The following is a 15,506-nucleotide window of genomic DNA, read 5'->3' as shown; positions in this document are numbered from 1 at the left end:
AGTATCGTGTACTCGTGCAGAAAGTGCAGTATTGTGTACTCGTGCAGAAAGTGCAGTATCGTGTACTCGTACAGAAAGTGCAGTATCGTGTACTCGTGCAGAAAGTGCAGTATCGTGTACTCGTGCAGAAAGTGCAGTATCGTGTACTCGTGCAGAAAGTGCAGTATCGTGTACTCGTGCAGAAGGTGCAGTATTGTGTACTTGTACAGAAAGTGCAGTATCGTGTACTCGTGCAGAAAGTGCAGTATCTTGTACTCCTTCAGAAAGTGCAGTATCTTGTACTCGTGCAGAAAGTGCAGTATTGTGTACTCGTGCAGAAAGTGCAGTATCGTGTACTCGTGCAGAAAGTGTAGTATCGTGTACTCGTGTAGAAAGTGCAGTATCGTGTACTCGTGCAGAAAGTGCAGTATCTTGTACTCGTGCAGAAAGTGCATTATCGTGTACTTGTGCAGAGTGCAGTATCGTGTACTCGTGCAGAAAGTGCAGTATCGTGTACTCGTGCAGAAAGTGCAGTATCGTATACTCGTGCAGAAAGTGCAGTATCGTGTACTCGTGCAGAAAGTGCAGTATCGTGTACTCGTGCAGAAAGTGCAGTATCGTGTACTCGTGCAGAAAGTGCAGTATCGTGTACTCGTGCAGAAAGTGCAGTATCGTGTACTCGTGAAGAAAGTGCAGTATCGTGTACTCGTGCAGAAAGTGCAGTATCGTGTACTCGTGCAGAAAGTGCAGTATCGTGTACTCGTGCAGAAAGTGCAGTATCTTGTACTCGTGCAGAAAGTGCATTATCGTGTACTTGTGCAGAGTGCAGTATCGTGTACTCGTGCAGAAAGTGCAGTATCGTGTACTCGTGCAGAAAGTGCAGTATCGTATACTCGTGCAGAAAGTGCAGTATCGTGTACTCGTGCAGAAAGTGCAGTATCTTGTACTCGTGCAGAAAGTGCATTATCGTGTACTTGTGCAGAGTGCAGTATCGTGTACTCGTGCAGAAAGTGCAGTATCGTGTACTCGTGCAGAAAGTGCAGTATCGTATACTCGTGCAGAAAGTGCAGTATCGTGTACTCGTGCAGAAAGTGCAGTATCCTGTACTCGTGCAGAAAGTGCAGTATCGTGTACTCGTGCAGAAAGTGCAGTATCGTGTACTCGTGTAGAAAGTGCAGTATCGTGTACTCGTGCAGAAAGTGCAGTATCGTGTACTCGTGCAGAAAGTGCAGTATCTTGTACTCGTGCAGAAATTGCAGTATCTTGTACTCGTGCAGAAATTGCAGAATCGTGTACTCGTGTAGAAAGTGCAGTATCGTGTACTCGTGCAGAAAGTGCAGTATCTTGTACTCGTGCAGAAATTGCAGTATCGTGTACTCGTGCAGAAAGTGCAGTATCGTGTACTCGTGCAGAGTGCAGTATCGTGTACTCGTGCAAAAAGTGCAGTATCGTGTACTCGTGCAGAAAGTGCAGTATCGTGTACTCGTGCAGAAAGTGCAGTATCGAGTACTCGTGCTGAAAGTTCAGTATCGTGTACTCGTGCAGAGTGCAGTATTGTGTACTCGTGCAGAAAGTGCAGTATCCAGTACTCGTGCAGAAAGTGCAGTATCTTGTACTCGTGCAGAAAGTGCAGTATTGTGTACTCGTGCAGAAAGTGCAGTATCGTGTACTCGTGCAGAAAGTGCAGTATCGTGTACTCGTGTAGAAAGTGCAGTATCGTGTACTCGTGCAGAAAGTGCAGTATCTTGTACTCGTGCAGAAAGTGCATTATCGTGTACTCGTGCAGAAAGTGCAGTATCGTATACTCGTGCAGAAAGTGTAGTATCGTGTACTCGTGCAGAAAGTGCAGTATCGTGTACTCGTGCAGAAAGTGCAGTATTGTGTACTCGTGCAGAAAGTGCAGTATCGTGTACTCGTGCAGAAAGTGCAGTATCTTGTACTCTTGCAGAAATTGCAGAATCGTGTACTCGTGCAGAAAGTGCAGTATCGTGTACTCGTACAGAAAGTGCAGTATCGTTTACTCGTGCAGAAAGTGCAGTATCTTGTACTCGTGCAGAAATTGCAGTATCTTGTACTCGTGCAGAAATTGCAGAATCGTGTACTCGTGTAGAAAGTGCAGTATCGTGTACTCGTGCAGAAAGTGCAGTATCTTGTACTCGTGCAGAAATTGCAGTATCGTGTACTCGTGCAGAAAGTGCAGTATCGTGTACTCGTGCAGAGTGCAGTATCGTGTACTCGTGCAAAAAGTGCAGTATCGTGTACTCGTGCAGAAAGTGCAGTATCGTGTACTCGTGTAGAAAGTGCAGTATCGTGTACTCGTGCAGAAAGTGCAGTATCTTGTACTCTTGCAGAAATTGCAGAATCGTGTACTCGTGCAGAAAGTGCAGTATCGTGTACTCGTACAGAAAGTGCAGTATCGTGTACTCGTGCAGAAAGTGCAGTATTGTGTACTCGTGCAGAAAGTGCAGTATCGTGTACTCGTACAGAAAGTGCAGTATCGTGTACTCGTGCAGAAAGTGCAGTATCGTGTACTCGTGCAGAAAGTGCAGTATCGTGTACTCGTGCAGAAAGTGCAGTATCGTGTACTCGTGCAGAAGGTGCAGTATTGTGTACTTGTACAGAAAGTGCAGTATCTTGTACTCCGTCAGAAAGTGCAGTATCTTGTACTCGTGCAGAAAGTGCAGTATTGTGTACTCGTGCAGAAAGTGCAGTATCGTGTACTCGTGCAGAAAGTGTAGTATCGTGTACTCGTGTAGAAAGTGCAGTATCGTGTACTCGTGCAGAAAGTGCAGTATCTTGTACTCGTGCAGAAAGTGCATTATCGTGTACTTGTGCAGAGTGCAGTATCGTGTACTCGTGCAGAAAGTGCAGTATCGTGTACTCGTGCAGAAAGTGCAGTATCGTATACTCGTGCAGAAAGTGCAGTATCGTGTACTCGTGCAGAAAGTGCAGTATCGTGTACTCGTGCAGAAAGTGCAGTATCGTGTACTCGTGCAGAAAGTGCAGTATCGTGTACTCGTGCAGAAAGTGCAGTATCGTGTACTCGTGAAGAAAGTGCAGTATCGTGTACTCGTGCAGAAAGTGCAGTATCGTGTACTCGTGCAGAAAGTGCAGTATCGTGTACTCGTGCAGAAAGTGCAGTATCGTGTACTCGTGCAGAAAGTGCAGTATCTTGTACTCGTGCAGAAAGTGCATTATCGTGTACTTGTGCAGAGTGCAGTATCGTGTACTCGTGCAGAAAGTGCAGTATCGTGTACTCGTGCAGAAAGTGCAGTATCGTATACTCGTGCAGAAAGTGCAGTATCGTGTACTCGTGCAGAAAGTGCAGTATCTTGTACTCGTGCAGAAAGTGCATTATCGTGTACTTGTGCAGAGTGCAGTATCGTGTACTCGTGCAGAAAGTGCAGTATCGTGTACTCGTGCAGAAAGTGCAGTATCGTATACTCGTGCAGAAAGTGCAGTATCGTGTACTCGTGCAGAAAGTGCAGTATCCTGTACTCGTGCAGAAAGTGCAGTATCGTGTACTCGTGCAGAAAGTGCAGTATCGTGTACTCGTGTAGAAAGTGCAGTATCGTGTACTCGTGCAGAAAGTGCAGTATCGTGTACTCGTGCAGAAAGTGCAGTATCTTGTACTCGTGCAGAAATTGCAGTATCTTGTACTCGTGCAGAAATTGCAGAATCGTGTACTCGTGTAGAAAGTGCAGTATCGTGTACTCGTGCAGAAAGTGCAGTATCTTGTACTCGTGCAGAAATTGCAGTATCGTGTACTCGTGCAGAAAGTGCAGTATCGTGTACTCGTGCAGAGTGCAGTATCGTGTACTCGTGCAAAAAGTGCAGTATCGTGTACTCGTGCAGAAAGTGCAGTATCGTGTACTCGTGCAGAAAGTGCAGTATCGAGTACTCGTGCTGAAAGTTCAGTATCGTGTACTCGTGCAGAGTGCAGTATTGTGTACTCGTGCAGAAAGTGCAGTATCCAGTACTCGTGCAGAAAGTGCAGTATCTTGTACTCGTGCAGAAAGTGCAGTATTGTGTACTCGTGCAGAAAGTGCAGTATCGTGTACTCGTGCAGAAAGTGCAGTATCGTGTACTCGTGTAGAAAGTGCAGTATCGTGTACTCGTGCAGAAAGTGCAGTATCTTGTACTCGTGCAGAAAGTGCATTATCGTGTACTCGTGCAGAAAGTGCAGTATCGTATACTCGTGCAGAAAGTGTAGTATCGTGTACTCGTGCAGAAAGTGCAGTATCGTGTACTCGTGCAGAAAGTGCAGTATTGTGTACTCGTGCAGAAAGTGCAGTATCGTGTACTCGTGCAGAAAGTGCAGTATCTTGTACTCTTGCAGAAATTGCAGAATCGTGTACTCGTGCAGAAAGTGCAGTATCGTGTACTCGTACAGAAAGTGCAGTATCGTTTACTCGTGCAGAAAGTGCAGTATTGTGTACTCGTGCAGAAAGTGCAGTATCGTGTACTCGTGCAGAAAGTGCAGTATCGTGTACTCGTGCAGAAGGTGCAGTATCGTGTACTTGTACAGAAAGTGCAGTATCGTGTACTCGTGCAGAAAGTGCAGTATCTTGTACTCCTTCAGAAAGTGCAGTATCTTGTACTCGTGCAGAAAGTGCAGTATTGTGTACTCGTGCAGAAAGTGCAGTATCGTGTACTCGTGCAGAAAGTGTAGTATCGTGTACTCGTGTAGAAAGTGCAGTATCGTGTACTCGTGCAGAAAGTGCAGTATCGTGTACTCGTGCAGAAAGTGCAGTATTGTGTACTCGTGCAGAAAGTGCAGTATCTTGTACTCGTGCAGAAAGTGCATTATCGTGTACTTGTGCAGAGTGCAGTATCGTGTACTCGTGCAGAAAGTGCAGTATCGTGTACTCGTGCAGAAAGTGCAGTATCGCATACTCGTGCAGAAAGTGCAGTATCGTGTACTCGTGCAGAAAGTGCAGTATCGTGTACTCGTGCACAAAGTGCAGTATCGTGTACTCGTGCAGAAAGTGCATTATCGTGTACTCGTGCAGAAAGTGCAGTATCGTGTACTCGTGCAGAAAGTGCAGTATCGTGTACTCGTGCAGAAGGTGCAGTATCGTGTACTCGTGTAGAAAGTGCAGTATCGTGTACTCGTGCAGAAAGTGCAGTATCGTGTACTCGTGCAGAAAGTGCAGTATCGTGTACTCGTGCAGAAGGTGCAGTATCCTGTACTCGTGCAGAAAGTGCAGTATCGTGTACTCGTGCAGAAAGTGCAGTATCGTGTACTCGTGTAGAAAGTGCAGTATCGTGTACTCGTGCAGAAAGTGCAGTATCGTGTACTCGTGCAGAAAGTGCAGTATCTTGTACTCGTGCAGAAATTGCAGAATCGTGTACTCGTGTAGAAAGTGCAGTATCGTGTACTCGTGCAGAAAGTGCAGTATCGTGTACTCGTGCAGAAGGTGCAGTATCGTGTACTCGTGTAGAAAGTGCAGTATCGTGTACTCGTGCAGAAAGTGCAGTATCGTGTACTCGTGCAGAAAGTGCAGTATCGTGTACTCGTGCAGAAGGTGCAGTATCCTGTACTCGTGCAGAAAGTGCAGTATCGTGTACTCGTGCAGAAAGTGCAGTATCGTGTACTCGTGTAGAAAGTGCAGTATCGTGTACTCGTGCAGAAAGTGCAGTATCGTGTACTCGTGCAGAAAGTGCAGTATCTTGTACTCGTACAGAAAGTGCAGTATCGTGTACTCGTGCAGAAAGTGCAGTATCGTGTACTCGTGCAGAAAGTGCAGTATCGTGTACTCGTGCAGAAAGTGCAGTATCGTGTACTCGTGCAGAAAGTGCAGTATCGTGTACTCGTGCAGAAAGTGCAGTATCGTGTACTCGTGCAGAAAGTGCAGTATCGTGTACTCGTGCAGAAAGTGCAGTATCGTGTACTCGTGCAGAAAGTGCAGTATCGTGTACTCGTGCAGAAAGTGCAGTATCGTGTACTCGTGCAGAAAGTGCATAATCGTGTACTCGTGCAGAAAGTGCAGTATTGTGTACTTGTGCAGAGTGCAGTATTGTGTACTCATGCAGAAAGTGCAGTATTGTGTACTCGTGCAGAGTGCAGTATCGTGTACTCGTGCAGAAAGTGCAGTATTGTGTACTCGTGCAGAAAGTGCAGTATTGTGTACTTGTGCAGAGTGCAGTATCGTGTACTCGTGCAGAAAGTGCAGTATCGTGTACTCGTGCAGAAGGTGCAGTATCCTGTACTCGTGCAGAAAGTGCAGTATCGTGTACTCGTGCAGAAAGTGCAGTATCGTGTACTCGTGCAGAAAGTGCAGTATCGTGTACTCGTGCAGAAAGTGCAGTATCTTGTACTCGTGCAGAAATTGCAGAATCGTGTACTCGTGTAGAAAGTGCAGTATCGTGTACTCGTGCAGAAAGTGCAGTATCGTGTACTCGTGCAGAAAGTGCAGTATCGTGTACTCGTGCAGAAAGTGCAGTATCGTGTACTCGTGCAGAAAGTGCAGTATCGTGTACTCGTGCAGAAAGTGCAGTATCGTGTACTCGTGCAGAAAGTGCAGTATCGTGTACTCGTGCAGAAAGTGCAGTATCGTGTACTCGTGCAGAAAGTGCAGTATCGTGTACTCGTGCAGAAAGTGCAGTATCGTGTACTCGTGCAGAAAGTGCATAATCGTGTACTCGTGCAGAAAGTGCAGTATTGTGTACTTGTGCAGAGTGCAGTATTGTGTACTCATGCAGAAAGTGCAGTATTGTGTACTCGTGCAGAGTGCAGTATCGTGTACTCGTGCAGAAAGTGCAGTATTGTGTACTCGTGCAGAAAGTGCAGTATTGTGTACTTGTGCAGAGTGCAGTATTGTGTACTCATGCAGAAAGTGCAGTATTGTGTACTCGTGCAGAGTGCAGTATCGTGTACTCGTGCAGAAAGTGCAGTATCGTGTACTCGTGCAGAGTGCAGTATCGTGTACTCGTGCAGAAAGTGCAGTATTGTGTACTCGTGCAGAAAGTGCAGTATCTTGTACTCGTGCAGAAAGTGCAGTATCGTGTACTCGTGCAGAAAGTGCAGTATTGTGTACTCGTGCAGAGTGCAGTATCGTGTACTCGTGCAGAAAGTGCAGTATTGTGTACTCGTGCAGAAAGTGCAGTATTGTGTACTTGTGCAGAGTGCAGTATCGTGTACTCGTGCAGAAAGTGCAGTATCGTGTACTCGTGCAGAAGGTGCAGTATCCTGTACTCGTGCAGAAAGTGCAGTATCGTGTACTCGTGCAGAAAGTGCAGTATCGTGTACTCGTGTAGAAAGTGCAGTATCGTGTACTCGTGCAGAAAGTGCAGTATCGTGTACTCGTGCAGAAAGTGCAGTATCTTGTACTCGTGCAGAAATTGCAGAATCGTGTACTCGTGTAGAAAGTGCAGTATCGTGTACTCGTGCAGAAAGTGCAGTATCGTGTACTCGTGCAGAAAGTGCAGTATCGTGTACTCGTGCAGAAAGTGCAGTATCGTGTACTCGTGCAGAAAGTGCAGTATCGTGTACTCGTGCAGAAAGTGCAGTATCGTGTACTCGTGCAGAAAGTGCAGTATCGTGTACTCGTGCAGAAAGTGCAGTATCGTGTACTCGTGCAGAAAGTGCAGTATCGTGTACTCGTGCAGAAAGTGCAGTATCGTGTACTCGTGCAGAAAGTGCATAATCGTGTACTCGTGCAGAAAGTGCAGTATTGTGTACTTGTGCAGAGTGCAGTATTGTGTACTCATGCAGAAAGTGCAGTATTGTGTACTCGTGCAGAGTGCAGTATCGTGTACTCGTGCAGAAAGTGCAGTATTGTGTACTCGTGCAGAAAGTGCAGTATTGTGTACTTGTGCAGAGTGCAGTATTGTGTACTCATGCAGAAAGTGCAGTATTGTGTACTCGTGCAGAGTGCAGTATCGTGTACTCGTGCAGAAAGTGCAGTATCGTGTACTCGTGCAGAGTGCAGTATCGTGTACTCGTGCAGAAAGTGCAGTATTGTGTACTCGTGCAGAAAGTGCAGTATCTTGTACTCGTGCAGAAAGTGCAGTATCGTGTACTCGTGCAGAAAGTGCAGTATTGTGTACTCGTGCAGAGTGCAGTATCGTGTACTCGTGCAGATAGTGCAGTATCGTGTACTCGTGCAGAGTGCAGTATTGTGTACTCGTGCAGAAAGTGCAGTATCTTGTACTCGTGCAGAGTGCAGTATTGTGTACTCGTGCAGAAAGTGCAGTATCTTGTACTCGTGCAGAAAGTGCAGTATCGTGTACTCGTGCAGAAAGTGCAGTATCTTGTACTCGTGCAGAAAGTGCAGTATCGTGTACTCGTGCAGAAAGTGCAGTATTGTGTACTCGTGCAGAGTGCAGTATCGTGTACTCGTGCAGATAGTGCAGTATCGTGTACTCGTGCAGAGTGCAGTATTGTGTACTCGTGCAGAAAGTGCAGTATCTTGTACTCGTGCAGAAAGTGCAGTATCGTGTACTCGTGCAGAAAGTGCAGTATTGTGTACTCGTGCAGAAAGTGCAGTATCTTGTACTCGTGCAGAAAGTGCAGTATCGTGTACTCGTGCAGAAAGTGCAGTATTGTGTACTCGTGCAGAGTGCAGTATCGTGTACTCGTGCAGATAGTGCAGTATCGTGTACTCGTGCAGAGTGCAGTATTGTGTACTCGTGCAGAAAGTGCAGTATCTTGTACTCGTGCAGAAAGTGCAGTATCGTGTACTCGTGCAGAAAGTGCAGTATTGTGTACTCGTGCAGAGTGCAGTATCGTGTACTCGTGCAGATAGTGCAGTATCGTGTACTCGTGCAGAGTGCAGTATTGTGTACTCGTGCAGAGTGCAGTATCGTGTACTCGTGCAGATAGTGCAGTATCGTGTACTCGTGCAGAGTGCAGTATTGTGTACTCGTGCAGAAAGTGCAGTATCTTGTACTCGTGCAGAAAGTGCAGTATCGTGTACTCGTGCAGAAAGTGCAGTATTGTGTACTCGTGCAGAGTGCAGTATCGTGTACTCGTGCAGATAGTGCAGTATCGTGTACTCGTGCAGAGTGCAGTATTGTGTACTCGTGCAGAAAGTGCAGTATCGTGTACTCGTGCAGAAAGTGCAGTATCGTGTACTCGTGCAGAAAGTGCAGTATTGTGTACTCGTGCAGAAAGTGCAGTATTGTGTACTCGTGCAGAGTGCAGTATCGTGTACTCGTGCAGAAAGTGCAGTATCGTGTACTCGTGCAGAAAGTGCAGTATCTTGTACTCGTGCAGAGTGCAGTATTGTGTACTCGTGCAGAAAGTGCAGTATTGTGTACTCGTGCAGAGTGCAGTATCGTGTACTCGTGCAGAAAGTGCAGTATCTTGTACTCGTGCAGAGTGCAGTATTGTGTACTCGTGCAGGTATTCTACAGTAAATAACACACTTACATCTGTTTTTAGAAGCGCTCGGTGTTTTCTAGAAAAGCTTATCGCGCTGATGTGTAAACTGACCCGCGACGGCCTTGTGCAAACGTCCAGATGCCCCGTCACGGACAGAGGGACAGCTGCTACATTCTGGGGCACATGGAGCGGGACAGCGAGGCGTCCCGGGGCGACTGTGGCGACGTCACGAAACACGACAAAAAGCGAAACGTTCAGACGAGAATCGAAGCTGACACGAAGCAGGAAAGACATCGTTTTAGTCTGAGTTTACAGCCTTTTGGACTCGGTTTATTGTGAATATTTTAAGCTAATTTGTCTAAGAATGAGGAAAGAACAAAGCAGCAATTATCTTTATTAGCATTATTTTCCATTCAACGTCTGTTTGAAGTAATATGGAACGTGAACACAGGTGTAAACAATGTATCACAAACATTTAAACAGAAAGTACTCGTCAAAATTCAAGGCTGGGATGTTGTACTTTTTATTTATTCCGTTTTGGGTTGACCCTTAACCCCTGAGCCTTAACCCTTAACCCCTGAGCCTGAACCCTTAACCCCTGAGCCTGAACCCTTAACCCCTGAGCCTTAACCCTTAACCCCTGAGCCTTAATCCTTAACCCCTGAGCCTTAACCCTTAACCCCTGAGCCTTAACCCTTAACCCCTGAGCCCTTAACCCCTGAGCCTTAACCCTTAACCCCTGAGCCTTAACCCTTAATCCCTGAGCCTTAACCCTTAACCCCTGACCCTTAACCCTTAACCCCTGACCCTTAACCCCTGAGCCTTAACCCTTAACCCCTGAGCCTTAACCCCTTAACCCTTAACCCCTGAGCCTTAACCCTTAAACCCTGACCCTTAACCCTTTACCCCTGACCCTTAACCCTTTACCCCTGACCCTTAACCCTTTACCCCTGACCCTTAACCCTTAACCCCTGAGCCTTAACCCTTAACCCCTGAGCCTTAACCCTTAAACCCTGCGCCTTAACCCCTGAGCCTTAACCCTTAACCCCTGACCCTTAACCCTTAACCCCTGAGCCTTAACCCTTAACCCCTGACCCTTAACCCTTAACCCCTGAGCCTTAACCCTTAACCCCTGACCCTTAACCCTTAACCCCTGAGCCTTAACCCTTAACCCCTGACCCTTAACCCTTAACCCCTGAGCCTTAACCCTTAACCCCTGAGCCTTAACCCTTAACCCCTGAGCCTTAACCCTTAACCCCTGAGCCTGAACCCTTAACCCCTGAGCCTTAACCCTTAACCCCTGAGCCTTAACCCTTAACCCCTGAGCCCTTAACCCCTGAGCCTTAACCCTTAACCCCTGAGCCTTAACCCTTAACCCCTGAGCCTGAACCCTTAACCCCTGAGCCTTAACCCTTAACCCCTGAGCCTTAACCCTTAACCCCTGAGCCTTAACCCTTAACCCCTGAGCCCTTAACCCCTGAGCCTTAACCCTTAACCCCTGAGCCTTAACCCTTAACCCCTGAGCCTTAACCCTTAATCCCTGAGCCTTAACCCTTAACCCCTGAGCCTTAACCCTTAAACCCTGCGCCTTAACCCCTGACCCTTAACCCTTAACCCCTGACCCTTAACCCTTAACCCCTGAGCCTTAACCCTTAACCCCTGACCCTTAACCCTTAACCCCTGAGCCTTAACCCTTAACCCCTGAGCCTTAACCCTTAAACCCTGCGCCTTAACCCCTGACCCTTAACCCTTAACCCCTGATCCTTAACCCTTAACCCCTGAGCCTTAACCCTTAACCCCTGACCCTTAACCCTTAACCCCTGAGCCTTAACCCTTAACCCCTGACCCTTAACCCTTAACCCCTGACCCTTAACCCTTAACCCCTGAGCCTTAACCCTTAACCCCTGACCCTTAACCCTTAACCCCTGACCCTTAACCCTTAACCCCTGAGCCTTAACCCTTAACCCCTGAGCCTTGTAAGGTGAATCTTTATTTACAGGTGAAGAGGCAACGGTTCTGACACTAGGCCTTTGTCAGGCAAATGGGAGACTGAGGTTTAAGTAGGCGTGGCCTCGAAAATAGGAGTGGCCTCGAGAATAGGCGTGGCCTCGAAAATAGGCGTGGCCTCGAGAATAGGAGTGGCCTCGAGAATAGGCGTGGCTCAGAATTACTCACACAAGTCAATAATTGTGGCCAATACAATAATATTATGACTCGCTCTGTACAGATTATTCCAACACATGATCATTGAACGTGGCATTATACATAATCATCATCAGGTGTCGCTGATTTGTCATATTTTTGACATTTGACATGTTTTTCATGGTGTATTTTGAACATTTAGACGGAGTGTGAAATGTGGTTGTGGTGTGATTCTTCTCCTTTGGGGCCCCTAATAGTCGGTGGGGCCCAAGCAGTTGCTGAGTAGCTACGCCTCTGCATCTTTAGAACAGGCAGAGCCGATTTAGATGATTTTCCGCACGTTCCGTCTCATCGTGCGTATTCTTTAGGCCGATGGTCGACCAAACAAACAAAAATCAGCCTCTTTGGGAGATTTAAGGCCGATACGTGAAAAGTGCAGACCTATAATCACTACCACACTTTAGTATTGCTGTTTTGAAGTAACATAATAAGGATCACATTCTTTATCGAGAAAGTCGTAAACATGTATTTAGTCCTTCAGTTGTAGTGACCCTCCTCACTTCTGACACAAAAGCTTCTGCTACACTGACTAAACCGTTTAAATATGTCTAATGTGTAACTTTAATAACTGTATCGGCCCCAGGTTTATTGAAACATGTCTTTGTTTATCCCGGGAGCCCCGTGTTTGGCCCCTGGAGGCCTCTTCTCCGTCTGACGCAACCTTCTCCTTGTGTTAGACTTGGGCTTAACCAGCTCTGGAGTTGCATCAGCCACAAACCACCTGATGACGTCATTAACGCTGACTGACAGTGGCGGAAACCAATCAGATGCCGAGTAAGAGTGATTGACACTTCACGAGACCAACCGCGCGTAGACTTTTCCCGACGCCTCTGGCAACGGTTCAACCAATAGCGCGACGAGTGTGAGGAAAAAGTAGGAAGAGCACCGACTCTCAGGGCTCTGATTGGTTTGCGTTTAAGGCGAGTTGTCGACTCTCAAACACCATTGGTCGAAGCTCACATGTGTTCCCGCCTCTCTGGAGCGGACCTCTATAAAAACGCAGAGAGCCGCGCCTCCATTTTACAGAAGAACGCGACCGCGCTCCGCTCCGCGCCGCAACCAAACGGTTCATTTCCGCGTCTTTCACTCGCGTGATCCGTGTGTTTCCGCGCCGCAGCAGCACGGGCCGGCACGCCGCTGGCCTGGACCCGCTTTTTAGCCCCCTTTTTACCGCGGTGACCTCGGGCCTTCACCGGCTGCCGACGTGATGGATTTTTAGGCGTAATGCGGCCGCTGTAACGCAATGGCAATGCATCCGGCACGACACCACCGCCCCGCGCGTACCCCCGCCGCCGCAGCTGCCCCGCGGCTGACGGACGCCCCCGACACCCGCCCGGGGACCCGCGAGAGCCGGTCGTTTCCGCCGCGTCTGGACCGGCGCAAGAGGAAGGAGCCGGGCCTGAGCTAGTGTGGCGCGCGCGACAACCGCGACGTTTATTTTTGATCCATCGTTTTGAAACCAAATGAAACCCCAAGACATCCTGGCCCCCGGGAAGGCCCCGGGCCCCGGGAAGAGCAGCCTGTGGATCTTCGGCTACGGCTCGCTCGTGTGGAAGCCCGACTTTAAGTACAAGAGGAGCGAGGTGGGGCACATCCGGGGCTTTAAGCGGCGCTTCTGGCACGGGGACAACTTCCACCGGGGAAACGACGAGATGGTGTGTGTTTGTTTGTTTGTTTGTTTGTTGTTTGTGTGTCGGAGGCGCGGTTGTGCACGTTCAGTCCATATTTGGTCATTTTTATTCTTTGCAAAAGGCGTGACCCAGTTTGTCTCTTTTCCCCGCCCCCCGCAGCCCGGAAGAGTCGTGACGCTGATTGAAGACGATGACGTAAGTGGAGTGACGCCCACGGGCTCCATTTTACTTTTTACATGTCAGTTATTTGTCAGTTACTCGCCAGGGACCATAACGGCATGATGAGTATTTACCAAATAACTTAAAACATGGACAACAATGAAAAAGTTCACATTTTAAGTACGTTTGGGGCAATTTAATGATAAAATAAAGACATTTAACTCTTAACATCACATTTATTATGGTCATGATGGCGTTTTTTTTTTTTTAAAGTTTTGAACAAAAAGAGCAGAGAAAAGTGGGCCAGACGCCGTAGTTTACCCACATCGTATTGTTTAGAGATTCATTACAATAATCTCGTTTTAAGATACTATATTCTGATATTGGATCGCTCGTGACGTGAAAGCCGCTCACTCGGACTCTCGTTCCCTCCAGGCGAGCACTTGGGGCGTGGCGTTCGAGGTCTGCGGCGCTCAGGCAGAGGAGTCCCTCAAGTACCTGAACGTGCGCGAGACGGTGCGCGGCGGCTACGTGACCAAGATGGTGGACTTCTACCCGGAGGGTGCCGGGTCGGGCCCCGTGCCGGCGCTGGTCTACATCGCCACCGCCGACAACCCGCTGTACCTGGGGCCGGCGAGCGCGCAGGAGATCGGCGCCCAGATCGCCACGCGCCGGGGCGAGAGCGGCCACAACCTGGAGTACCTGCTACGGCTGGCGGAGTTCATGAGGACCAGCTGCCCGCGCGTGGACGACGGCCACCTGTTCGCCATCGAGGCGGCGGCGCTCGGGGTGGTGTCGCTCCTGCTCGCCGCGCAGTAGATGCTCGGGAGGTCGTTTCATCCGTTCTGTTGTTGAAGTTGTTTTTCTGTTCCATGTGACGATCAGAGCATGAACAAATCTGTAATAAGTGGTTATTTATAGAAACGATTAAAGTCTTGTTTTGATGGTCGTTAGTCGTTATCTGAACTATAAAAACTCAACACGTTCAAACGAGCTTCTAAAACTTGTTAGTGACGCAAACTAAACTACTCCAGATTTACCTCCATTTATTGGCGCTTTATTCGTATCTGTCTACGTCAGTCACTTATTGCAACTAATTACCAAACGAGTATATTAAAGATGCATTTAAATCTGTTACATTTGGGCCTTGCTGTAACTTTAGTTCAGAGTCCGTCCAAATGTTACTGTGTTTGAACTTTTGACTTGCCAAATGAACTTTTTATTTTTCTAAGTTTGAAACGATGAATTGAAACCATGTAAAAGAAAAATGAAAATAAAAATGGAAAGAATACTTTGCTTTTGTCCTTTTCCACATGTGCTCACTGTAACGGACCTAATAACGGGACTAAACCAGGTATACCTGGTTTATAGGTAAACCTGTGCAGAAGGAGCTGAGCAGCCGGCTACAAGAGGAGGATGGAGGAGCAGCTGCAGCAGAAGAACATTCAGGGAGTGTGGAGGAGCCTGAAAACCATCTCGGGCTTCAAAATCCCCCCTGCCCAGACAGAGGGGGATTTACAGTGGGTGAATGATTTAAATGTTCACTTCTTGAGGTTTGATCGGTCACCCGCCCCTCCCCCTGCACAGCTGCATGCTCCCTCTTCCACAGCTGGACAATGCCCTGCATCTGTTCCTCTTCGCTTATCTGCCCCGGACCATCAGCTCCCCACTTCGCCTGGACTCACCCATCCCCCCAGCACACGGTCCCCCTGCCAACCACTGACTGTCACAGCAGCACAGGTGAGGAGTGAGCTGAAGGGGATTAAAGTGAGGAAGGCAGCAGGACCTGACGGCATCAGCCCCAGGCTCCTTAAGTCCTGCGCAGATGAACTGTGTGGAGTTATGGAGCATGTCTTCAACATGAGCCTGAAGCTGAGGGTGGTACCACAGGTCTGGAAGACCTCCTGTCTGGTACCTGTGCCTAAGACACCGCGCCCCAAAGGCCTCAACAGTGGAGGACGCCGTCATCTCCCTGCTGCACCGCTCTCTCTCTCACCTGGAAAAGCCTGGCAGCTCTGTGAGGATCCTGTTCTTCGATCTTTCCAGCGCCTTAAACACCATCCAGCCGCTGCTCCTGAGGGACAAGCTGGAGACGGCTGGTGTGGAGTATGACCTGGCAGAGTGGATCCTGGACTACCTCACAGACCGACCCCAGTTTGTGAGAGCCCGGAAGTGTATGTCTGACACTCGGCAGTTTGGGGGCGCCC

The 15,506-nt window shown here is 48.3% G+C and overlaps 1 protein-coding gene across 1 annotated transcript; it reads left to right on the top strand.

The window, feature by feature from the left end:
* The first annotated feature begins 12,544 nt into the window (after positions 1-12,544).
* On the top strand, positions 12,545-14,590 carry chac1 (ChaC, cation transport regulator homolog 1 (E. coli)). The gene is made up of 3 exons (XM_072441968.1): positions 12,545-13,164; positions 13,300-13,335; positions 13,735-14,590. The coding sequence occupies exons 1-3, from the start codon at positions 12,973-12,975 to the stop codon at positions 14,116-14,118; spliced, it is 612 nt and encodes a 203-aa protein (XP_072298069.1). The 5' UTR covers positions 12,545-12,972; the 3' UTR covers positions 14,119-14,590.
* Positions 14,591-15,506: the final 916 nt, after the last annotated feature.

The sequence above is a fragment of the Eucyclogobius newberryi genome, unplaced genomic scaffold (genome assembly GCF_026437365.1).
Source record: "Eucyclogobius newberryi isolate DKJ021-1_F unplaced genomic scaffold, fEucNew1.0.hap1 SCAF_1, whole genome shotgun sequence".
Classification (NCBI taxonomy): domain Eukaryota; kingdom Metazoa; phylum Chordata; class Actinopteri; order Gobiiformes; family Gobiidae; genus Eucyclogobius; species Eucyclogobius newberryi.
This window is presented reverse-complemented; position numbering and strand designations above follow the sequence as displayed.